General features: G+C 49.2%; 1 protein-coding gene and 1 long non-coding RNA gene across 2 annotated transcripts in view; one reads left to right on the forward strand and one right to left on the reverse strand.

Moving 5' to 3' along the window:
- Positions 1-296: 296 nt before the first annotated feature.
- XPC (XPC complex subunit, DNA damage recognition and repair factor) overlaps positions 297-25,370 on the reverse strand; it is a 31,119-nt gene continuing 6,045 nt past the window's right edge. Inside the window, exons 2-16 of the mRNA XM_057555191.1 lie at positions 24,158-24,353; positions 21,688-21,806; positions 19,272-19,395; positions 18,269-18,353; positions 17,168-17,325; positions 16,771-16,891; positions 9,901-9,990; positions 8,171-9,067; positions 6,826-6,986; positions 4,256-4,337; positions 3,159-3,293; positions 2,909-3,078; positions 2,268-2,361; positions 1,672-1,761; positions 297-952 (exon numbers count right to left, since the gene is read on the reverse strand). Coding sequence (XP_057411174.1) covers positions 746-952; positions 1,672-1,761; positions 2,268-2,361; positions 2,909-3,078; positions 3,159-3,293; positions 4,256-4,337; positions 6,826-6,986; positions 8,171-9,067; positions 9,901-9,990; positions 16,771-16,891; positions 17,168-17,325; positions 18,269-18,353; positions 19,272-19,395; positions 21,688-21,806; positions 24,158-24,353 — 2,729 coding nt within the window. The 3' untranslated portion in view covers positions 297-745. The remainder of the gene's footprint in view (positions 953-1,671; positions 1,762-2,267; positions 2,362-2,908; positions 3,079-3,158; positions 3,294-4,255; positions 4,338-6,825; positions 6,987-8,170; positions 9,068-9,900; positions 9,991-16,770; positions 16,892-17,167; positions 17,326-18,268; positions 18,354-19,271; positions 19,396-21,687; positions 21,807-24,157; positions 24,354-25,370) is intronic.
- Positions 3,287-6,853, forward strand: LOC130709084 (uncharacterized). Its single transcript, XR_009009559.1, has 4 exons — positions 3,287-5,187; positions 5,288-5,615; positions 5,882-6,105; positions 6,715-6,853. It is a non-coding gene; the product is annotated as an uncharacterized LOC130709084 (long non-coding RNA).

A 25,370-nucleotide genomic window follows, 5' to 3' on the forward strand; every position in this document is an offset into this window, starting at 1 on the left:
TGGCAACCCCCATGTGTTTCACAACAGGAGCCTGCCTGCCAGTTCTTGCTGCATGAGTCACACCCCAAGTGTTTTGTTTGTTTCCCTTGGATAAAACTGACTCACATTTTTTTTAATGGCTCCTGTCAAAGATTAAGTCATATCTCCTGGATTAAACATAGAAAGAAAAAAATTCCATGTGTGTAATGGTAAGTTCCCAGCCTGTGGGAAAACAAGATCTGATCTTTAATGTAGTCACGACCTGCATACAAATCACTGTCGTCCCAGTGTTCTTATCTGATGTAAAATCTGAAAGAAAACGTAGAGTCACGTCTTTCTAGAGAAATGCTTTATTTTTTTCCTCAAAATGTTACAAAAGTTATTTCTCCTAAATATCTACAGTGCATAGGGCTTTATAAATGTATCCAGTAATGAATAAAATCTAGGTTAACATTGATCCACTCTTCCTGACATTTAATTCTCGTTTTTCCTTTTCTTTCCTGACTTTAGCTCTTTGTTCTAGTCTTCTGCCACCACGAAGTGTTACCTGGGAAAGTAGGTCCAGCCGTGTCACCCTGAGACGGCCTGCACTGACCTGCTCTCCCCCCACGGCGTCAGGCGGCGTCAGGGACCTGACTGAGGGCAACGAGGCGCCTGCAGAGAGGGGGCCCGAGTCTGCAACAGCACGAGTGTCGGACGCAGGAGGGATCTATCCGGGAGCAAGGTCTGGGGCACGGCTGAGCCACCGAGGAGGTGACCACTCACATCACAGCTTCTCAAACGGGAACAGGTGGGAAGCTGCCTCCTTCTCCCTCCTGCTCTTCCGGGGGCACTTCCGCTTCTCCTCTACCTCTCGGTTTTGGGGCCAGGAGGCCGCCAGGATCCTGGCCGCTTCCGCTGGAGAGCTGGTCCCCTCCTCCTCGTCTGAAGAGAGCCCTCCTCCTGCGTCTGCGTGGGGAGCGGCTTCCTCGTTCTGGGGGGGGACAGTGGAGGAAGCCGCGTCAAGAGGCAGCGATGCCCTAAAAGCGCCGCGCCGTGACCCGGAGGACAGGGCTCAGCCCAGCAGGTCCTAGAGCGCTTGCTGTGCACACAGGGCTGGGGACACAAAACTGCCCTCGGGGAGCTACGAGCAATCCAGGAGGTAACTGCGTTTTCTTCCTCGTTTCTGAACAGAACAAGTGCACGAATGCACAGCACCAGCGCTCGGTGCCCACTGCTGCGAGGACGGGCTGGGGAGGGCGGGGACAGCCGTGCATGGGGTCGCAGCTACCCCCAGAGCGTGTCTGTGCGTCTCTGACCACTCCACGTGACTGTGTCCAGGGGGCCTCTGTGCCCCCATGGGAGCCCGCAGGGGCTGCGAGAGGGACCTGAAGGAGCACCTGTGGGCCTGGGGGTGGTCACAGCCCCAGAGGCAGCACAAGGCCAGGAGATGCAGACACCTGTCCCCCCCGAGTGGGCTCAGCACCAGATCCAACCCATAGCGGGCACCCTCTCGTGCAGACAGGGTGGGGGTGGCAGAGCAGCCGAGGCCTGACTCCAGGACACCTTTCTCAATGTGGACAGGACGCAGGGCCTGGGAGATACAGGTCTGTAGCACCGGAACAGAGCTGACTTGATCTTTGAGCAGAATCGGCCCCTGGTTCCCTACCCACCCCCACCAAACCTGGAGTGTCCTCCAAGGACCACTCTGACCTGATCCCCGTAGCGAAGCCTCAGCCGCTCCCGGATGAGCAGCCCTTTGACCAGCAGCTTCCAGTTCCCCAGAGCACGCTTCTCCCTTTTCTGCAAAAGCAAACAGAATGGAAAACACCGTGCACTGCCGTTTCAGGAACATAAAGATTACAGATAACGCTTCAGGTTAAGATAGTTTCTCAACCACACCAGATGTGATTCATAAAGTGCTACACACACAAGTCACCAAAACCAGAAACCTCTTCTTAATTGTTAACCAACTCTAAAGTGTTTAGTGGAGGAGGGGGTCCGGGACCTGGACCACGGGCAGCTCCCTTTAACAGAGGCGGGTGTCAGCAGCAGGGGTAGCGGGCCCTGGAGCCCGGATCCAGGCAGACAGTGGACAGAGACAGGGTTCTGAGGGGCAGGCAGGTCGTTGCTCAGTGCTGGCTCCTCGGTGCCTCCGGAAGAAAGAGCCAGAAAGAGGGCTGAGCCCGGACTCTCCCCTCCTCTTACACGTGGCGTGAGGGAGGCTGGAGGGAACACCGGCTCCGCTGTGTGTGCTGCCCGCCTTTCTGCTTCCCCGTCCTGGCCCCTCCCAGGCCCTGCCTGCTCACCTCCTTCTCCTTCTTCTCAATGAGCGCCTGCTCGTTCTCCCAGGCGGTCAGGAGCACATCTTTATATTCCTCACAGACTATGTAGCCATCGGTTCTGTGGGGATCAACACGATGGTCTCTCTCGAGTCTGGGCCTGCTCTGGCCTCTCCACTCCCCTCTGCGGGGGACAGTGGGCTGCTCCTAAGCACTCGGGGCCCTGAAGTACTTCCAGGGTCAGCAGTCCACAGTCCCGGCCACAGCTGCTGGCAGACACCACCCACGCAGAAGGCAGGCCCGTGGACCCCAGGCTGTGTCCTCTTCCCCAGCCCCCTCCCCCACCCCCACTGCAGGGCAGGACAGAGGTCACCGACCAGGAAGGATGCTGACCCTATTCAGTCACCCTGACCACCCCCAGAACAGTTTTAATCCACATCGTTAGGGTGCTGGTTTCCCAGCTTTCACTGGTTTTGCAGCCTCTGGTTGGAAGCCAGAGTAAAAGTATAGGACATCGAGGGTTAAGGCTGATTTTGCAAATCCAGAGTAAAACCTTGAAAATAAGAGCCACTGGGCCTCAACCCCCGCCAGCCACACACCAACCTCCCGCCCCTTCTCCATAACCTCCCCCCACCCCTTCTGGCCTCCACGGGAGGCCCCTCACGCACACGGGATGGGAGTAGCCTTTGTGGAAATCGAAGCCCGTAACAGCCTGGGCACAGTCAATGTTCAGCTTTCGGGCCACGCGGTGCAAGTTGGGCAGGTTCAGCTGGACGCAGCCGACAGGCATCATGCCGGGCAGGAAGAGGTACACGTTCCCAAATTCGTTCCGGGGGACCTGCGGAGGGTGGCACACCGGGTCCGGCTGGCCGCAGAGGGAGGTGGCCTGGTACCGACCCCACTGAGCGTGGCCCTTACCTTCCCATCCACGGCCACCGGCGGCTGGTACTGCTCGGTCTGCCACTTGCCAAACAGGCCCAGGTCGTTGTAGTCCTGCAGCTGCGGCTCAGCCAGGCGGGCTCTCCGGGCCCGGTTGGAATAGCCTTTTACAACCTGCACCGGAGGGGACAGCCACAGTTTATAACAAAGGCGACCACTTCCTGAGCGTTCACTGTACACCGGGCACTGTTCTCAGTGCTTCTGTGTATTGATTACTTAATCTTTTCAACAAACCCAGGAGGTAGAGTCTATTATCGCCTCCATCTTATAGCAGCCTAGGAGGTATAAACAATCCACCTACAGTCACACAGCTTGTAGAGACCAGAGCCTGTGTCTTGAACAGCTATGCTGTGTTTGGTGTCCATCACTGAAGGGGAAATTGGGACTCAGAGACGCTCCTGTGGCCGGTGAGTGACGGGGCCTGCTTTCGGCAGTGACCGGCTGGCTCCCTGTGCCTCAGCCCCGTCCCACCAGCCAGAGGCCCCTGCGCCCCGGCCCAGCTCCCTGGGCCTCACAACGCGAAGGGCTCCTCCCAGGGATCTGACAAAAGCGACTGTGTCTCACGACTGGCCGCTGTCCTCCGCCGGCTGAAGCGGGCCCTGTGTCCCGTGACAGCCTGTGCGGTCTGCGCTGAATTCACGCGTCTGTGGGCAGCTGACCGGCCGGAGAGGGAACGAGGCATTGGGGCTGCACACTGCCATCTCACTAGCTCAGGCCTTGGACAAGTTTCCCTTTCTGAGCTCCTGTTTTCTCATCTGTACAACAACAGGCATCCTGATGCTAACTCCTGTGAGACTCAGCGAAGATCACATACATGCAAAACGAAGGGACAGTGAGGGCGGGTGGGCCCGTCCACGCCAGGCAGGGCTCCGGCCTCTCAGAACAAACGGGTGACATGGTTCTGACCCACAACACTGAGGCTTGGAGGGCTGCTTGCTGGCCTAGACTTCCTGTGTGCTCGGGAAGGCCCATCTTACAAAGTCCTCAAGTAAAGATGCTCTTCTCCTCTGATCCTCTCAAGCCAGAACAGTCTGTCCCCACACGTGCGCGGCAGCCCGCAGTCCCGCGGCCGTTACCTTGTAGGGCACTTCTCCAAGCCTCACCACTCGGGCCTGTTTCAGCCACGTGTCCCTGGAGTGCAGGGTGTGCACGCAGTCCCTAAGGAGCCAACGGGAGACAAGACAGGGTTCACACCCACTGAAGCACCCCGCGCCCGGTAGCCCGCAGGGCCCGGCTGCCTCCTCTGGCCCCCCAGGAGAAGGGGGAGCTCGGCCCTGGAGCGTCTCCCGGGGGACCAGGGGCCCGCGTCAGGCCCACAGTTAACAGGCACCTGCTGTCTCGCGGGGGGATGCATCCACTCACAAATCCCAAACTAAATGGCTTCCCGTGGTGCCTTCCCCCTCCTCTCGCCGGAAGGGCCCAGCAGAGCAGGTGCAAGCCCTCACCCAGGGTCTGGCCCACTCCTGAATACCAGAGAGGGGGAGGGAGGGACGAGTGTCCAGAGAAGGGGTGGGGAAGCCAGAAGACGACGACACGGAGACTACAGTAAGCTGACAAAGTACACAGGTTAGGATAAACGTACACAGAACAGTCGGTTCCACCTGGCTCTGGCTTCGCTCTCCTTCCAGAGCTTAGAGCCACACCCCGCCTCCCATTCCAGCTGCTTCCTGCTGAGCCTTCAGCAAGGCCCACCCTTCAGTGGGGCTCCAAGGAGCAAGGGCACTAAGCTCCCTCTGGTGTGGACATCCGGCCCTTCGCCTGCCCCCGGGCTGAGGCTGACGTCCAGCACAGCACACCGGACAGGGTCACACCTCCTCTGTGCCCCTTCCTAGCGGGATGACCCCCGATCCATCAGGGACAGTGAGCACTGCCTCCCCGCCTCACAAGCTGCTGGGGGGACCAGAGCCCAGGGCTCCACACGCGTGCCCACCGCAGGGGCCCATCTCTGCCTGAAGGAGTGACTGTCACGGTTGTGGTCTTCCAGTAGGAGCGGAGAAGGGGCAAGCAGGTGGGCATCGCCTGGACATTCACAAGGATAGCAGAGGGAAGTGGGCACAGACAGCCCGTTCAGAATAAATCTCAGCTTCTAACCACTTTACATCTATTAGGACACTACTCAAGAAACAGAAAACAAGAACTGGAGAGAATGTACAGACACTGGGAACTTCATGCTCTGCCGGGGGATGTAAAATGATGCAGCCACTGCAGAAAACAGTGCGGAGGTTCTTCACAAAGTTAAACAGAATCACCATGTGATGCAGAAATCCTACTTCTGGGCGTATACATCCAAAAGGACTGAAAGCAGGGTCTCAAGAGATGTCTGTGCACCCATGTTCATAGCAGCACTAAACACAACCAAAAGGGGAAGCAACACAAGTGTCCATCAATGGATGCCAGTCACAAAAGGACAAATGCTGTAGGATCCACTTCTATGAGGTGACTGGAGGAGTCAGATTCACAGACAGAAAGTAGAGGGTGGTTACCAGGGCCTGGGGGGCGGGGGCGGGGGTGGGGAGGGGGGGTAGTGTTGATGGGGACAGTTTGGGAAGACAGAAAAGTTCTGGAGATGGTGGTGATGGCTGCACAACAATGTGAATGTACTTAGTACTACTGGACACTTAAAACGGTTAAATGGTAAATTCTGTTCTGTATATTTTACTACATTAAAAACAAAAAACGTCTGCCTCTAAAACTTTCTCCAGGCAGGGACCCCCTTCCCACCAGATGTCCCCTGCACGCAGGACACCTGTGCTGTATCCTCCATTGAGGTCGCCAGGCCCTGGATGCTGTCGGCAGCTGGGCCCCTGACCAGCCAGGGGGCAGAAAGCTCCCACAGTGACCCTAACCGGAGGGTCGGGGATGCCTCGCCTCGGGGCTGAGCTGCAGGAAGTAGCTCTCAGGCAGAGGAGTTGAGCCACCTACTCCTGTGAGTTTCCCTAAGTTTCCTTTTCTGTCTTTCTTTTCCCGTTTATTAAGAACATCCTCTATTTTGTGGTCTTGTGTGTCAGAGTTTCTAAAAATCACTTATTTTCTTTCTATTAACATTTCTTAAATTTCTACTTCCACTGTTAATTCTGACTCACCTTAAGTTTCTTATTACATTTTTTCTCAGTTTTAACTTTGTATATATTTTATGTTTATTTTCTATGCTGTTCCCCCTCCCCCCCCTTCTTTGGCAATTTCTTTTCACTGTGGAAAAAAACACACATAAGATAAAATTTACCCTCTAAACCATCTTCCGAGTCTACAGCTCAGTGGCATCAAGTACATTCACACTGTTATGTAACCGCCACCACCATCATCTCCAGAACTTTCTCCTCTTCCCAAACTGAAACTCTGTCCCCATAAAAATATCCGCTCATTTTAAGTTTCATTATCAAATCCTTTATTCCTTCCTTTTGCATGTTCTTTGACTTCTGTTTTTGGGGTGTGTTTTCTTATTGCCCCATATAAACCGTATCTGTCCTACTTATCTTTCCCCCCATAACTTTTCTCCCCCTGCTGATCTTTTAATCCCCATGGTTTTCATTTCCAGGCCGCAGCCTCTCCGCCGTGCCCCTCGCCCACAACGGCATGCGCACACTGTGAAGCTCCAACCCCAGCCCGGCGAAGGCTGCTAATCCCGGGCCGCCGGGCGTCTCCTCACCTGGAGTAGACAGCCTCTCCGCGGCAGTACCCGAGGATGGCAGCCGTCTCAGGGTAGATGGCCTCGTACTTGAGGAGGTGCCTCTTGAGGGCATACAGAGGGTGGTTCTTGTACGTGCCTATGACGGTGGGCAGAGGCTGGTCCAGGTGCCTCGCCTGAAACTGCAGAGGCCGAGAGACGACGTTGGGTGTGGTGCTCGGAGAGGGAGGGAGGTTGGCGGCGACCCCCGAACTTGCCCAGGTAACTGACGGTGCCGTGGGGCTTTCGGGGCCCCAGGGCCGCTGCACCACGCTGTGACCTGGCGTTCTGTCCCACGGGTTTAGGTGCCTCGGAAGCTCCGCAGGGGCCAGTAATCCTGCAGCTCGCAGCAACAAAAAAGTCATCCCTGCCCTCTGACACCTCGGCCGGCCCGAGCAGAGCCTTCCTCAGGAGGCCTCACCTCAAGTGACACCACAATTCTGTGACACGGGTTCAGCGGCTCGGCTCCCATGGAAACCAGAACGAGCACTCACACCTTCTCTGTCCACTACGATCAACACCTGTTCTCCCTGCTGCCTCAAGGCGCCTAGCTCCTCACTGGCAACCCCACTGCTCTCACCTGCATCCCACTCACCAGGTCTCCTGCACTTGCCCGCAGCATCTCTTCAAACCCCGACAGACAAGGGAGGAGCGGCAAGTGGGGAGCAGGAGGGACCCCGCTTGGCCAGCTTGCATGACAAGCCCTTGAACTAGGTCAGTCGCAACAGGCTCTGCACGACTGCCACGACCCTGTCACCTCTGAGCCACACCCTGAGCGATGCAGTGCACAGGGACGACTCCCTGCCCTGGGGAACTGGCAATAATTCTCCAGCAAGTCTGCCCACCCTGTGGGCGGCCCTGCACAAGCCCCGGGCCCTCTTCCGGGCCCACAGCTGTCCCACGACTCAGGGACGCGCTGCTCCAGAAGCCGCCCCCAGGGCGCCCCTCACAGCCGAGCCATCTCCTCAGCCCTCCTCCTGGGGGCTGAGTGTTCTGGGTCGGGGCAGGGATGCTGGTGGGCACACCTCTGCGTGTGCGCACGCTGAGAAGGGAGAACAGCTGTATTACTGCTACAAATACCTACCTGACTTAAAGCTCCAAATTTATAACTGGGCAATAACCGAAAGTACACAGGCTTTGAAGCCAGAGCCACCTGGGTTCAAATACCAGGTCGGCTCATCTCTCAGATTCTAAATGTTCAGCTGGTAAAATGAAGGCTACGATAACCCCAGCTTTGTACTGCTGCTGTGATAATTAACTGAGGTAACACTCTACAAACACGACACGGGGCTGGGCATCCAGCAGGTGCGCGCGCGCAAGGCCTCACCTCCTGGTCCTCCCTCTGCTCCCTCGCCACCAGCGGGCTCCGGTAGGGTCGCAGGGCCTCGGCCCACCACGCGGCATCAACCCGGCACTTTCGTGTCGCCGTCATCCAGGCAGGGTCGTACCTCTGTGTGACGTCGCGCACCCAGCCGTCGCCGTCGATGCCCACGATGTAGGTCACAGGCTTGGTGGCGTGCTGGTAGCAGGTCAGGGGCTGGCCCACGACTCCATGCACACAGTCCACGCACAGCCACTTCTCCTCCCGCTCGGAGAACACCTCCAGCCACTGGTCCACACCAGCTGCTCTCCGGCCGTCTGCCTCCTCACCATCCACGGGCATCTTACGCTTGCCTCTCTGACGCTTACTGCCGGAAGCGCTTACAGACGCTTCTGGAAAGCCAGGAGGCTGAGGGCGGCTTCCACGCTGGGACCTGGACTCCCTCTTGGACCCCACCTTCATCCTCTGAGGGGCGGTGGCCCTCCTCTGCCTTGAAAGGCCTGGCTCAGAATCCTCGTCGGATGGGTGATGGCTGTCCGAGCTGGAGAGCTCAAAGTCAGAGCCGCTGCCAGCCTCGTCACTCCCGCTCTCTTCTTTGTAAGACACCCTGGCGGCTGCCCGCCGCTCCCGGCCCCGTGAACGCCTCTGGGCCCCTTCCGTCTGCCCCCCGGCCTTGCCCTCTTCTTCCCTGCTGGAGGAGGGCTCTCGCCGCTTCTTCCTGATGGCAGCCGCCTTGCTCCCCTTCCCTTTGGCACGTGCACTGCCAGTGCCCTCAGAAGACGTGTCCTCTCGTCTGCTTCCTCTGCTGGTCTCTGGTTTGCTTGGTTTTCCAGGAACTTGGCTGGAAGTTTCTGAGGAGCCTCCAGGACCCTCTGTGGATCTCTCCTTGGAAGGTTTCTTTCCCTTAAACAGAATAGGAAATTTTTTCTTTTTCTTTTTTCGCTAATGATACAATAAAGACTCTGGCATCTAACGGGGCTAAGTCACACTGGAACACCAGCGTACACAAGACGTTCCCGGCTCAGACAGTGACAGACTGGCTACCCTCCAGGGTTGTAAGAAAGCAGTCACTAAATTCTGCAGCACCTTAAATAAGGCCACACTCTAATTCTTTTCAACACAAAGGGTAGCACAGGGAAAAGAGCACGGGATGTGGAAACAGACAAATCCGGGTTCAAACTCCACTTCTGCTTTCTCATTTTTTATGTGATTCGGATAAATTATGTAACCTCTGAGTCTCAGTTTCCTCAGCAATAGTACTCACCTTGCACATAAGGCATTTTGCAAACAAAGTCACAGCATTAAGAATTCAGAAATTATTAAACTTGACTTCTGGACCCAATTTCGGACAATGCCAGCACCCCAAGGAGCACAGGGGTCAGGCTCCTCGGATGACGGCAGAGTTCTGAGTCCTCACCGTCCTCTCCTCTCTCCACACCGCTGAGGAGGACCAGTACCTTTTTATTCCACCATTTACAGAACAGAAACCAGAGCACGAAGGAGCCCAGGCTCTCGCAGGCCCCGCTATGCACGCAAAGCCTGGCTGCTAGATACCCACCCAGGCGCCCAGTCTTCCCAGCACAGGGCCTGTGCCAGGCAGGCTCCGAGGAACCCTGCTCCACGAAGACTGATTTTTAAAAATCGTCTAATGAGCAGATCTGTTTGCTTTAAGTCTCATAATTTCTCACTCCTCCCTGACCAACTACTCTTTTCTCTGGAAGCCCCGGGAACCTCACCTTCGCTGCTGATAACTTCAGAGGAATTGGCTGTAGAGACAGTACGAGTCGGGTAGGGAGATGCAGGGCCCGGAGAATCAGTAAAAATATCTATAATGAAAAAGAATAACATGCTTATCCTCAGGAAAGAATTAAGGATTTGCATAATTCCATGCTGTTTGTTGTGGTGCCTGTTTATAAAAGGGAAACAACCAAATTGTCTAACAGTAGGAGCCTGGAACCCTCAACACTATTAAAATGATGCTGTAGAGATTTATCTTTGTAGAAAAATGGGGAAAGGTAACCATATATTAAAGGAAAAGAAATTGTTTGTTTTTTAATGAGTTATGTTAATTTTCGTAAGAAAAAATCGTGTCCAGACATAAACATGTACGTATATTTGGAAAAGCATCCATATATGGGGTTATGGGTGTTTATAGGTGTTTGGTTTTTTTCCGGCTTACCTATCTTCTGATTGTTCTGTTTTCAACATGTGTTGTGTTTGTGATAAAACAGTAAAGTAAAATACCACTTTGAGAGAAAAGACATCATCATCATCAGGCCCGAGAATCCCTCCCCTGCACTCAACCTCCCCAGAGCGAATCTTTCAACCAGAGGCTGCAGCTCTAAAAATTCTGTAAACTTGGAAGGATGGGAGCCTCCTCATGGGAATTAACCTCCAAAACAACAACAGTGGGACAGCACGTGAGCAAGATCTTCCCACACAGACCTCAGGGTCCTGGCGTCCTCATGAATCACTACAGTCATTTTCCCTCCTCGGAAAGCAAGAGCAAAAGTCAGAAACAGGAAGGCAGGTTTTCTGTGAAAAGCCAAGTATATTGAAAAAAATAACTACTTTTGCCTTGTTTCTTCTGGAGTTAAAAACAGGGGGGATGAGAAAACATCAAAGAAACCCAAATTGAGGAACTCTACAATAAATTCCTAAGCAGCACACCTCAGGATGGTCCAGGAGGACTGAGACACAGTCACGGCCTGGAGGGGAGGGGGCGCTGGGGCGACAAGATCACTAATGCCTGGACTGTGTCCTGGGACAGGAAAAGGGCATCAGTGGGAAAACCTGGAAAACACAACTCATCCCTACAGTGTGGTTGACAACACACTATTAACTGGCACAGTGAATACTGTACGAGTGTTGGTTGGCTCCTCAGTTTCTCAGTGTGCGGGTGGCGCAGGGGCACAGATGTAAAAGGCAGGGAAACCGAGCACCAGCAGGCAGCTGAATGGTGGTTTAAACCTAGAACCTCCATCCGAACATCCCCACCTCGTCCTCCTCACAAGACCACAGGGAAGACTGGATAAGGTCAGGTACACGACAGCGCTCTGGAAGCGACCCTGTGCTTCACAAAGACGCATGGTCACCACCTTTCACAAGGACGTCACTGAAGAAAAAAATTTAAGTTACAAAACGGTATGATCCCTACACTAAATACAAGGTGACCCAAGAAAAAAGGACAGATCCTAGAAACATACAAATTACCAAAACTAACTCAAGAGAAAATAGAGACTCTGAAGAGACCTGTAACGAAAGATTGAGTCAAAAATCAAGCCCTCCCAACAGAGGGGGATCAAGAAAGCAGAGTATGAGGACGTGGAGCTCACCTCCCCCCACAAACACACCAAAAACACATCTACATGAGCAACAACTCCCACCGAAAACTAACTGGAAACTCACAGAAGATCTCCCATAACCAAAGCTGTAAGAAAGATCTCCATGTAATCACGTAGGATGGAAAAAAGAAAGGTACCAGGTTGGGACCGGCACTCCTGGGAAGGATCTGTCAGGAAGAGAAGGTGTCCGCTTGCCCTGGGGAGTCCCCTTCCTGCTGGGAAGCCCACTGAGACAGACAGGACGGCTGGAGAAGCCTAGACTCTACTCAAGAGGAGCACGCGGGCTGGCTTGCTAACAACCAGGACAGAGAGACCTGCGCTGGTGGCGGCCGCCTCCCCGCACTTCCCAATTCTAAGGGGCGAATGCCCTGGCCCCACTCACTCCACACCACGGCCTGGCATGAGATCAGTGCAGAGACTGGGTCTAGCTGCGCAGAGGCAGACGGGGTGCCTGGGATGTGATCCAGGTGGGACTGTGAAGACTCCCATCAGTGCACACACAGGGGCCACGGGGCACGCTCGGAAGACAGTGTCAGCGCATGCTGCACGTGGCACCTCAACAACGTGCAGCAGCTAAGCAGTGAATTTTACGTAGAACCTACAATATGCTGCCACAAGAGACTCGCTTCATGGCGAAAGACGCACACAGACTGAAAGTGAAAGTATGGAAAAAGATATTTCATGCAAACGGAAACAACAAGAAAGCGGGCATAGCAATACTTAACAAAAGACAAAGTAGACTTCAAAACAAAGACAACAAAAGACAAAGTAGACTCAAAACAAAGACCATAAAGAAAGACAAAGAAGGATATTATATAACAATAAAGGCATAAATACAACAGCGTATTACACTTGTTAACAAAATGCTTCCAACACAGGAGCACCTAAATATATAAAGCAAATATTAACAGACATAAAAGGAGAAATTCACAGGAATACAATAATAATAGAGGACTATAACATCCCACCTACATCAATGAACAAATCATCCAGACAGAAAATCAGTAAGGCAACAGAGGTCCTAAATGACACAATGGACCAACTGTACTTAATAGATATCTACAGAACACTAAATAAGAAAAACACCAAATACACATTCTTTTCAAGCCAGCATGGAACATTCTCATGGATAGACACATACTAGGTCACAAAACAAGCCTCAACAAGTTTAAGAGGACAGAAATATTTTCAAGCATCTTTTCTCACCACAATGGTAAGAAACTAGAAATCAACCATAGAAAGGAAAACAGGAAAAGAACAAACACATGGAGACTAAACAACATGCTACTAAAAAGCAAATGGGTTGATGATGAAATCAAAGAGGAGACCATACAAATGACAGTATATGCAAAGCAGAAACAGAGTCACAGATATAGAAAACAAACTTGTGGTTACCAAGGGGGAGTGAGAAGAGGAGAGGGACAAATTAGGGTATGGTATTAACAGATACAAACTACTATACATAAAATAGATAAGCAACAAGGATTTGCTGTATAGCACAGGGAATTATACCCATTACCTTGTAATAAGATATAATGGAATATAATCTGCAAAAAACACTAAATCACTATACTGTAATCTGAAACTAACACAATATTGTAAATCAACTATACTTCAATCAATCAATCAACAGAAAATCCATGAATGCAATGCACTATGTTAGTAGAATGAAGAGGAGAAAAATCACAAGATCATCTCATTTGACACAGAAAAAGCATCTGACAGAATCCAAAGCACTTTCATGATTAAAACACATTCAGAAAACTAGAAATACGGAACTTCTTCAACATGATAAAGAATGTATATGAAAATCCACAACTACCAAGATACTCAGTCATGAAAGAGTGAAAAGCTTTCCCTCCCAATATCAAGAACCAGACAAGATGCCTGCTTTTGCCACTGCTATTCTACACTGTGCTGGAAGTTCTAGCCAGAGCAATTGGACAAGAACAAAAAACAAAAGGCATCCAAACTGGAAAAGAAGAAGTAAAACTACCTCTATTCACAGAGGTCAAGATCTTATATATAGAAAATCCCAAAGAATACACAAGAAACTGCTACATGAATTCAGCAAAGCTGCAAGGTATAAGATCAACACAAACAGCCATTTTTTTGTACACCTTCACTGAACAATCTGAGAAGGAAATTAAGAAAACAATACCATTTACAATAGCATCAAAAAGAATAACATACCTAGAAAAAAGTTTAACCAGAAGATGAAAGACAGGTACACTGAAAACTACAAAATATAACTAAAAGAAATTTAAAAAGCAAATAAAAGGAAAGAGCCATGTTTACAGACTTACTATTGACTAGATAGCAATGCTTCCCTAATCAATGTACAGAATCAATGCAATCCCTATCAATACTCCAATGGCCTTTTTTGCAGAAATGGAAAAGCAGACCATCAAATTCACATGAAATTGCATAGGGCCCCAAATAGCCAAAATAGCATTATGAGGTTGTACTCATACTTTTGATTTCAAAACTTACTACAGATTCACAGTAATCGAAACAGTGTGGCACTGGCATAAGGACAGACATGTAGACCAATGGAATAGAACAGACAGCCCAGAAATTAACCCAAGTGTCTATGGCCAATTGATTTCTGATAAGTGTGCCAAGACCATTCATCCCTATTGAAAAACTTCTAACAGATAGTGAAAATAATACAACAAATACAATGAAGTTGAAAGACTAGTCTCTTCAACAAATGGTGCTGGGACCAGTGGATATCCACGTGCAAAAAGAATGAAGTTGAACACCTACCTTACATCATATAAAAAACATTAACTCAAAATGGATGAAAGACCTAAATGTAAGAGCTAAAACTGTAAAACTCTTAGAAGGAAATATAGGAGGAAATCTTCATGATCTGGGATTTGGCAATGAATTCTTGATATGACACCAAAAGTACAAGAAACAAAAGAGGACTTCCCTGGTGGCACAGTGGTTAAGAATGTGCCTGCCAGTGCAGGGGACACGGGTTCGAGCCCAGGTCTGGGAAGATCCCACATGCCGTGGAGCAACTAAGTATGTGTGCCACAACTACTGAAGCCCGCGCGCCTAGAGCCCGTGCTCCGCAACAAGAGAAGCCACCACATTAAGAAACCCGCGCACCACAACGAAGAGTAGCCCCCGCTCGCCGCAACTAGAGAAAGCCCGCGCGCAGCAACGAAGACCCAATGCAGCCAAAAATAAATTAATTAATTAAAAAAAAAAGGAAAAATAGAAAATTGGACTTTGTCAGAATTAAAACTTCTGTGCATCAAAGTACTTCATGAAGAAAGTAAAAAGACAACCTACAGAATGGGAGAAAATATTTGCAAAGCATATATCTGATAGGTGTGTAGTAACTGAAATATATAAAGAATTCTTACAACTCAATAACAAAAAGACAAAGAACCCAATTTTAAATGGGCAAAGGACCTGAAGAGACATTTCTCCGAAGATAAACAAATGGCCGATGTGCACGTGAAAAGACATTAACCCATCATTAATCTTTGGGAAAATGCAGACCAAAGCCACAATGAGTACCACTTCACACCTGTGAGGATGACTACAATTCAAAAAATGGAAAATAACAAGTGTTCGTGATGATTTGGAGAAACTGGGATCCTTGTACTTTGCTGGTGAGAAGGTAAGATGGTGCAGCTGCTATGTAAAACAGTTTGGCATACAATTACCATATGACCCAGCAACTCTACTTCTAGGTATATACCAAAAAGAACTGAAAACAAGTACCCAAATAAATATATGTACACACAATGTTTATAGCAGTACTCTTCATAACAGCCAAAAGATGGAAAACAACCTAAACGCCCATCAATTGATGAATGGATAAGTGAAATGTGGTCTATCCATACAATGGAATATTATTCACCATAAAAAGGAATGAAGTTCTGATACATGTTACAAACGTGAATGAACCTTGAAAGCATGCTAAGTGAAAGAAGCCAGACACAAAAGGTCATATATAGTTGTCCCTCGGTTATCTGTGGGGATTGGTTCCAGAACCCCCCCCGGATACCAAAATCCGCAGATGCTGAAGTCCCTTATACAAAATGGCAGAGTACAGTTGGCGCTCCCTCTATCCTCGGGTTCTGCATCTGCGGATTCAACCAACTGCAGATATAAGTCTGATTGGCAGTTGGTTGAATCCGTGAATGTGGAGCCTGCAGATAAGGAATGCTGACTGTATTGTGATTTCTTTTATATGGAGTATCCAAAATATGTAAATCCATAGAGACAGAATGCAAATTGGTGGCTGCCAGATACTTGGGGAGGTGGGAAAAGGAGAAAGAATGGGAGTGACTGTGTAATAGGTACGGGGTCTCCTTCTGGGATAGTAAGAGTGTTTTAGAAATAGATAGATGTGGTGGATGCACAACACTGAAAATGCACCGAGTGTCACTGAATTGTTTACTTCTTTAAAAAAAACTATTTACTTTGCTTAATAAAACTACACAAACAAAACAAATATGTACGTGCACAGATATACGTGGGAACAAAGTCTGGGAGGATGACACTGAAATATGAGTGTTTTTCTCTGGGTGGTGATATCACAGCACAATTACTGTCCAGATACTCAGACTTTTTCAAGTCAAATTGGAAGAGAAGTAAGATGCCAGTCATTTGGTCTCTTTCCCTAAACAGAAACTGAAGCTCAGACACAAGTATATGCATCAATAGAAATCTTCCAGGGATAAAACCACATTTCTACCCATTTTTGTTTTATTGAGACAGAGCCTTACCTAAGGGCATTTTAAGCACGTGACAAAGCCTGTCTACACACAACCTCTTCGCCACGACTTCTTTTGGACAGAACCCTCCTCACTGCACGGCCGCCTGCCAGCATCATCCCCCAACTTGGAAGGTAAGGAAACACTTTCTTAAGGATTTCAGCAGCCAATTTGAAAACACATTTCCTTGGGACTTTTAAACACGATTTTTGAACACTGTCAACAATTCTAGGGCAGCTGACCAAAAATTGAGTGCTTTAATACACCAGGACACCAAGTAAGAGACAGGAGAGAGGGCAGCTTTCAACTCACACATGGGCCCAATCCTGTCTCCAATGCTTACCAACCGAATGACCGTAAGAAAGTGATTTAGCCTCTCTGAGCTTCAGTACCTGTTTTGATTTTATGAGAACTGAGCAAGGAAATATACGTAAAACAGCTGGAATGGTATGTGGCACATGACTGCCATATTCCTCAGCTAACAGGCCTAATGAAAACAGTGCTGCCAGAAGTCACTCACATGGACCAACTCTTCATTGTCTCTCGCAGAGTAAATAGCAAACCTTCTCTCCAGCGTCGTCTGCAGGCCATCCTGCTCATTGGTTGAAAGGTCTGCATTAACTGTAAATGTTCCAATGAACCTGGAGGGAAATCAGGCATTCCTTTGCATCAGAGGTCAGGGCAAAGAGGAACTCTGTTCTTCTACAGCCAAAACACAGAGCGGGGTGTCTTGGGAGCCCCGCTTGCCGGTGCTCCTCTTCCCAGCCTGTCTGGCCAACTCCTGAAGACCCAACTCAGGCCCTCCCCCTGGGGAGCCTTCCCAGCCCCTCAAGGAGGGTCTGTAGAACTGACCTGCACCCAGCCTCTGAGACACAAATCCTACACTACGCTCTGCAGGACAGGCCGGAGGGCCCTACCATTTCGCCAGGTTTGACAGGTAGCTGACGTCCACGTCTTGAGGTGGCACTTTGGTAAAGCGAGTTGGGACGATGGAGAGGCCGATAGCACGCAGATCTGGCTGGCTGCAGATGCTATTTCGATAGAAGCCATTTGCCAGCAGACACAGAAGGTGAACCTGGGGAGAGGGAAAAGGGAAGGCTGAAAACCAGTGGGATTTTTGCTGCCAAATTCAAAGACGTTTTGCGGACAGGAAATATTTGTTGTCATTTCTACATACAAGAAAGTAAAAATACTAACACTGCCATTTCCCAAGACTCTGTCTTTCATCCCCTCATCTCTCCGCCCTGGCTCTGTGCTCTTTGCACCTCTCAGCTTCTGCAGCTGCTGCAGGCGGTGCCCCTTCCACCCTCCCCATCACTACACTCTCACTAGCTGCCTGCTGCCTGTCAGAGGAAAACCAAAGTCTGCCCTTGCCTCACTCTCCGTGGGCCTCCAGCGCATGCGGCCTCCTAGATGCAGGCCCCCTGGCTGTCCCACCAGGCCGGCCACCACTCGGCCTTTCGGCGTCTCCCTGTGCCATCCTTCCTCCTGACCCGCCCCATCCTCTCTCCTAAATGAGGCCTTCCTCGGCTACTGAGGCCCACACTGATCTCTTTCCTTGTTCTATGTCTCGAGTCTCCCTGTTTTGATGTCCTTCCTGTTCCGTGTGTGAGATCAGAAACTCCTGAATGGTAGGAAACAAGCTTTATACAAGTCTCTCTCCCCACAATGCCAAGCACCTTGCTAGGGCCACGGTGTGTGTTCAGTAAGTACCAGCTGAAGCCAGAAGCCACAGCAACTTTAGCTGAGATCAGAACCAATGTCATTAAACAGCTGAGAGAAGGGATGGGAGAGTGCCTGGTATTAGCCCCTGCTGCCCGCCCGGCGCTGAGCTACGTGCTTTACACGTGCTGTCTGCTTACTCCTCACGCCCATCCTCCCAGGCAGACACTGTTATCACCCCCACTTCAGGAGAGAGTCTGAAACTCAGCAGGTCACACAGTGAGTGGAAGCCCAGAGGCAGGGCTGACGGAAAGCCCAGTTCCCCCGCGTACCACCCTCCTCCTTCCCTGCCGTACCTTGTGTGTGTCCTCACGGACTTCCTTATTGAAACGTTTCACCATCCTCCGAAGATGTGTCTCAAGCTCCGTTTTTATCTTTTCACTGCAATGCACATTGAAAAATCCGAGAATGAAGGGGGGAGCCCGACCCCACTCTCCCGTCAACGCCTCTCAGCTGCGATGACTCAGGCTGTGCTACTCAGCAGACCTGCGGGCTGGCTGTTCCTGCTTCTCCTCACCCGCGAGCCCTGGCCCAGGACATTCCCTCCCCTTGGCCTGCACCCGTCCTGCCTCCCAAGCACGCTCCAGGGCCCGTCCTCCAGGACGTCCCCTCTGACCGTCCCACCCCCGGGACTGACCGGCTCCTCGGCACGCACTGCCTTTACGTCAAGTTAGCACATGCTCATTTGTGTGATGCTATTCTGCTGTACAATCTCTCTCATGTCTGTGTCCCAAGCATCTTGAAGAAAACCTGAGGCTTCTTGACTGCTATTGTCTCCCTCCTTCCCGCCTAATAACGTGCCCATCACATGGGGGACTCCGGAACCAATTAACCACCGGGAGACGCACTCCATATGGCCGGGCCGCCAGGGGATGCAGAGGGCCTGGGGACCCTGGAGAGAAGTGGGGACCCCAACCACGGTGGGCACCGCCGCAGGCCCTGCAGTGACGTGGGGAGACGAGCAGCAAGGCCGAGCCAGCCGGAGGGATGCAGATCGTGGCGCATCCACTCCCAGCTGAAATGTTACTAACCCTCTCTGAGTCTCCGGCTCCTCCTTCGCACACTGCGCTAGAGATGGAGTAAGATAACGGGCAGCCTGCAGAGCCCTTGGCGCACCTCCTGCCCTAGCCCGGACACAAAGGCGTCTCCTTCAGGTCCTAAAGGTGAGCCCAGGGCTCTCTCACCTAACGCTCCCAACAACTCTGACACTCAGCCCGGGTCTCCTATGTGTTTTTCATTGAGGAGCAGCTGCCGGTGATGATACGTGACAGAAATCTAGAAGCAAGTGCTTAATCGTACCTTCTTTCTCTTGCCTTCAACTGCTCCGGTGTTTCAATTTCTATCTCCACGGGCTTCATGGGCAGAGCAGATGTAGACAAGGCTGAGCTTTCCCCCACGTCACCCGGCATGGGCTCACTAACTTCTATAAACAGTCATTTTTAAAATCAATAATGATAGTTATCGTTATAATAGGTACTGTACCAAACAAAATCGAGGTTCTGCTGGGATGGAGCAAGTGAGGAATGGGTGTGAGGTAGGAAACTGTAGAGACCGTGCTTTGAGTTCCTAGGAAATGCCAGGCCCCGTGCTCTTACAATCTAATTGTCTCATTAACCTGCACAAGAACCCAGAGAAACAGCCCTCAGAGGAAGAACCTTAGGCACAGAGATAGTGAGGTGAATTAGATACAGACCCCTGGTACCATGGAGCTAATGCTCATGTGTGTGTGTTTTAGTAGAGACTTAGGGAACAATTTCCTGTTCTCTGTATCACTATGGTAACGCTCACAAAAATTTGCTTTGTAGAGAGGCACGACTTCCCGATTCAACTGTAAACTTCTACTGAATACATGGCAAGGCATGCATCTTCATCTCTTTCTCCGCTACACTGTTTATGAACACCAGCTGAAATAAATTAAATTTGCTGACTGTGAACTTCATTAGCAAGGTTCCTTTCAAAGCAGCTCTGGGCCTAGAAGCAATGACACCCCCCTGGCAATGACAACACCCAGTGCCAAGACCTTGGTTTCTATGTACCAGTTCCTACTAAAATGAACCAGGGCTTCTTAGAGAGAAAAAAGGCCAATTCCAGGTCTGCAGCAAGGAGAGTACAGAGAGATCCTGGAACATCTTATTGTGCCAAAGAACAAAAACATTCTCAGAAACTAATGAAGCCATGTCAAAAGGGCTCTGTAGGGTAGCTAGCTTAAAGGGGCTCCTGCTCGCCAAATGTGGGACAATCCAAAGATCAAAAAGTGTAATGATGATAACTGATAACATATTTGAATTTTTAAGTCCATAGTGATACCCAAAATAAATAAATACAATTCTTAAAAGGCAGAGCTCTTCTTTACAGATCAAAGTCAGCTAATAAATATACATGAGATGACAGAATCAAAATATTGCCACTTTGCAATGCTCAATATAATAATCTTTGATTCAGTCAAGATCATTGACGCTTGCTAAAACCATTAAATAGAAAGTGACTGGGGAACAGGATATTCACACAGAATCAGAGTCCCACTAGAGATGGTAAATTACAAAAGGAAAATGTACCTTTACATTGGCACAATCAGGCAGTACCACAGACATGGTCAAACTTAGCATCAGTAGCGGAACAACCTGACATTAGATGCCTCTTAATGGATGCACTGTGAAGTACAAAGCTCTGAAGTGTTCCTGCCAAAAAATGTTTAATCTAAATATAACTAAGTCTTTGGACTCACCTTTCAGTTTATAAGAAATCCAGGGGGCATTCAAACAAGTTTACCACCAACACAAACCAGAATATGAGACATTCTACAAAACAAGAGGCCAGGACTCCGCCAAAACAAAACAAAACAAAACAAAACAAAAAAACCCCAGTGCTATGAAAAGCAAAAAAAAAAAAAAAAAGAAAGGAAAAAACAGTTAAAAAGGATAGTTTTGTAACAATTAGGGGCTTAATTTAGGTGTGATAATGGTGTTTCATCATGCAGGAGAATGTCTTACTCTTAGGAGATGCATGCTGAAGCATTTACAAGTGAAGAGTCAGGATGTCTTCAACTTACTATCACGTGGTTCCACAATGCAGATTTACAGAAGGAAAGATGCTGGTACATTCAAACGGCACAACGGTGAAGTTAGTGAGTCTAGGTGAACAGTGTATGGACTACATGTTCAATTTTTTTTGTAGGTTTGAACATTTTCAAAAAAAAAGCTGGGAAAGAAAAATCACGCTAGGGATGGTGACATTAGGGGCTATGTATTGTGAGTATGTGATGCACCAGGCCCATCACACTTTCCCACAACAACCCTGGAGCCTAGACTGTGCCCAGCTCACAGTAAGTGTTCGATGTTTACCAACTGTCACCAGTGGAAAAACTCAGCTCGGACAGCTAGAGTTACTCACTCACCCAGCTGCACAAGTGGCAAAGCTGGCCTCTGAGCCAGGTATGAGCACCTGCAAAGCCCGGGCTCTCTTTATGAGATGATGCGGCTTCTCTATCTCATGATCCCCTCCATGGAGCACCGCCAGAGGAAGAGAACACACAACGTTCTTTGCTAACCTGGTCATGAATTTTTCCTTACATCAAAAGCAAGTCCCCTACTGCAACTTTATCTTTGTCTTTATTAGTTTCAAAAGAAAAGGACAGGATTGCAGTGACATGACTCCAAACAGAATGAAACAGAAAAACAGGATCAAACAGTTCTGAGAACAGAGGAAGACACTTTACCTTCTACCTCTTCCCAGTCCTCCTCACTCTCTTCCTCGTCGTCCCCTTCACCCCCACCTTTGTCCACAGCAGCCTCTTTCTCTGGACGGTGCACCTTCTTGCGGGCACTCGGGAACTCCCTGTGTAGAGATCACAGGAAGGAAGATGAAGAAAGCTCAGACATCCTAGGGCTATGTTTAAACTAAACTCAACTTTAAGGACTCCTTCTATTTACTGAGAAACTGTTGCAATTAGTTGATGATTTGTGAGCTCTGAGCCTCACTTCCTCCATGAGCCCGGGTCTCAAGTTCCCATCAAGATGTGCTCTGGGGTGCTTCCCTGGTGGCGCAGCGGTTGAGAATCCGCCTGCCCACGCAGGAGACATGGGTTCGAGCCCTGGTCTGGGAAGATCCCACATGCCGCGGAGCAACTAAGCCCGTGTGCCACAACTACTGAGCCTGCGCTCTAGAGCCCACGAGCCACAACTACTGAGCCCTTGTGCCACAACTACTGAAGCCTGTGCGCCTAGAGCCCGTGCTCCGCAACAAGAGAAGCCACTGCAATGAGAAGCTTGTGCACCGCAACGAAGAGTAGCCCCCGCTCGCCTCAACTAGAGAAAGCCCGCGCGCAGCAATAAAGACCCAACACAGCCAAAAATAAATAAATAAATAAATTTATAAAAAAAAAAAAAAAAAAAAGATGTGCTCTGATCATGGGTCTCACACTAGATGTGCTGTCAAAACAGGAGGAACATGATGAACCTACAACCTAGAGCTGTGTGAAGGGGAACAGCTGTGTCTGTAAATCATACGGGGAAAGTTAGAAAAAACCACAAAAATAATGTGAGTCCCAAAAGTAAAAGCTGTGATGTCTGTGTGCACACATGTGCAGCCAGACGCCAGAAAGAAGAGGAGAGAATTCACATTTGCGGATCCTACCATGACCCAGCTCAGAAGATTCTTTCCCCACCTCTGGGAAATAAGATGAAAGGAGACTGAGGTTGGTAGAATTTTAACTTCTAAGTAAGTGGGGATGTGACTGAACACAGGTGTGTCATAAGGCACACGGACAGCTGGAAGGGTAGGGAGAGAACTACGTAGATACGGAGCTGGCTAAATACTGGCTCAAGAGTCAACGGTTGCTAATATGTAATAAAATTCTGCAAATTCACACGTAAAATATGTTCAGGGAATTGAGTTACTTACAGCTTTTGTAAGACTGGACACATGGTATCCAGTGAGAACAGGACCCAAGATTTTACCACAGACATTTAAAATAACAAGCCTCAGACTTCAGCTGTAAAAAGATAAACACTCCCTTTTTAGCCTGCCACTTCCTCTCAACACCACAGCAACAAAAACGCCCCCTTTGAGTAAAAGTGGCAGAAACGGCAACTCTTAACTGAGAGGGAAAGGGGGACCAGAGCTTCCCCTGGCAGCATCCTGGTCTGTTTGTGAATTTCTCTGGAAGGAATTCAACAAGTGGGGAGAGGCAACTGGGAAGCAGTAAGCTCGGAGGCATTCGCAGGAAAAGTCTTAGGGCAAAGAAGAGACGGACGATGGTGGAAAATCCACGTGCTTCCTCGTGCTCCCTCCTACAGCTGCCCCATCCTGGACTGCTTTCTGAGCCAGGACTGGAGGTTGCTGGAAAAGCTGACGCTGAGAGTGAGGGTTTACTTTTGAAACAAAGAAGAAACTCCTGCCTCTCTGTTTGTCCTCTTCCTCCCCCCTCCCCAATTTCCCTAGGAGGCAGATGATCAAGTGTTGATCGTTCACCACACATTAATATGTTCATTCACTGTCAAAGGCCCTGCCCTAGACGCCACGGGGCATACAAAAATGAACCAGTGTGGGTCCAGCCGTCTCAGAGCACACAGTGGTATATGGCACGGACACAAGTAAGTGTAACACAAGGCAGATAAGTTACACTCTTAAGAGATGCAGCAAGAAGTCCGAGGAGGAAAAGGGGGAGGAACCAATTAAGACTGTGGAGCGGATGACTTCTGCTCTGCATCTTGAAGGTGGAAGAAAGTGTTCCAGGCAGAAGGAAAAGCATGAGCACATCTCGAGTGAAGGAGGGAAGTCCAGCTGGGCAGGAGCGGAGCGTACGCGAGGAGAGCAGGACGGGACACGGCCAGAACGTCAGGGAAATGCCTCGTGTATGAAATGTCTTTGTGTGGTATAAGTAGCACTGGACCAGGAGTCAGAAGACCTAGCTCTCATCCTGGTTTTGGCCACCATCTAGCTGTGTAACCACGAATAAAGCACTTTCTGCAAGCTGTTGTCCTCATCTGAAAAGTTTGGGAGGTAAACTATATAATTGCCAAGACTCTTTCCAGCTCTTACTAGTGGTCTGAGCTCTACCTAGAAGAGTTTAAAGATCCCACCTTTTCCACGGATCCCAGTGACAAGCAAAAAGAGCAGGTTTTCTTAGGCACACTTCCCTGATGTGAACAAGCAAGACCTGGTCAAGAGGTTTTCAGCCATCTCACCTGAAATCTTCCCCATCACTGAGGGCTTCATCCTTAATAACCTGAGGGTTTTCGGATTTAACAGTCACTTTGGCCGCTTTCTTTCTTGCTGGACCATCTGCTGGGCCCCCAGAATCACCGTAGCCCCTCTTCCTCTTTCCTCGTGAAACTTTTGAGAGAAGGCTCTTCTTTAGAGGTTTCTCATCTTCAAAGACATCTAGATGACCACACAGAACATGATAAGGGACAACAGGAAAGGTGGAGACACTGTAGCTTCATGGGCAGGGTCATGAGAAGTCCTCTTTGGTAACCTCCCTCTAAACCTCCGTCACCATCCCATGTTTGGTCAGCAACCAGCTTTCAGCCTCTTCCCACCTCCAGCTGGTCTACACTCTACACTCTTCCTTTATCAGCACTGTATTCTACTCCTCCTAAGACTATAGACACACCACCACATGACTCATACAACCTGAACTGCAAACCTTAAATTTCAGCTAATATCCAGCAAGGAAAAGGCATCAATCCATTAATTAACACCTTGCTTATTTACTACCTGCCAAGACTAATTATTTATTTTAGGGATAATCCACTCCTATTAAGTGCAATGTTTCAAGTTCATAAACATGTCCGAGTTTCCAGTTTTACCACAACCGATTTCTCCTAATCTAAGTTTCTGTCATCTTTCAAACCCAAACACTACTCAAAACACATACATTATGAAATCTTTCCAATCTTACCTCAATGCCACTCTCAGCAAACTTAGGGTTGGAATGAGTTAGCAGTAACTCAAAAATAACTTTATTTTCTCAAAATAATTATTGTTTCCTTTTTTTGTTAAAGGGAAATATATAAAATGCATAAACTGTTGGTTTTAGTTCAACTAAGGTATCTAAAAGCATGGTCTCCTTATTAACATATATTACTATTATATATATTTATAATATGTATTAATATGACAGGGAAATATTTTTCTATTCTATTATAAATATATTCATGCAAATTATCTTGAATCTGAAATAAGTCATCTTCTTTTGCTGCTGCACAACTCTGCTTCAATTAACTGTGGAAAACAAAAATACCCTAGCCTTTATTGAGGTTCCAAAAGGAGCTGCAATATTAACCTAAAATATCAAATTAATTCATTCCTTTCCTCTATGGTTTGTCCTGCTGACTCTCTGGATAGGTATTTATATTCCCCAAGAATACAGTTTTGCATGGCGGAAAAAGACTCTCC

This window comes from Balaenoptera acutorostrata, chromosome 10 (genome assembly GCF_949987535.1).
Source record: "Balaenoptera acutorostrata chromosome 10, mBalAcu1.1, whole genome shotgun sequence".
NCBI lineage: Eukaryota > Metazoa > Chordata > Mammalia > Artiodactyla > Balaenopteridae > Balaenoptera > Balaenoptera acutorostrata.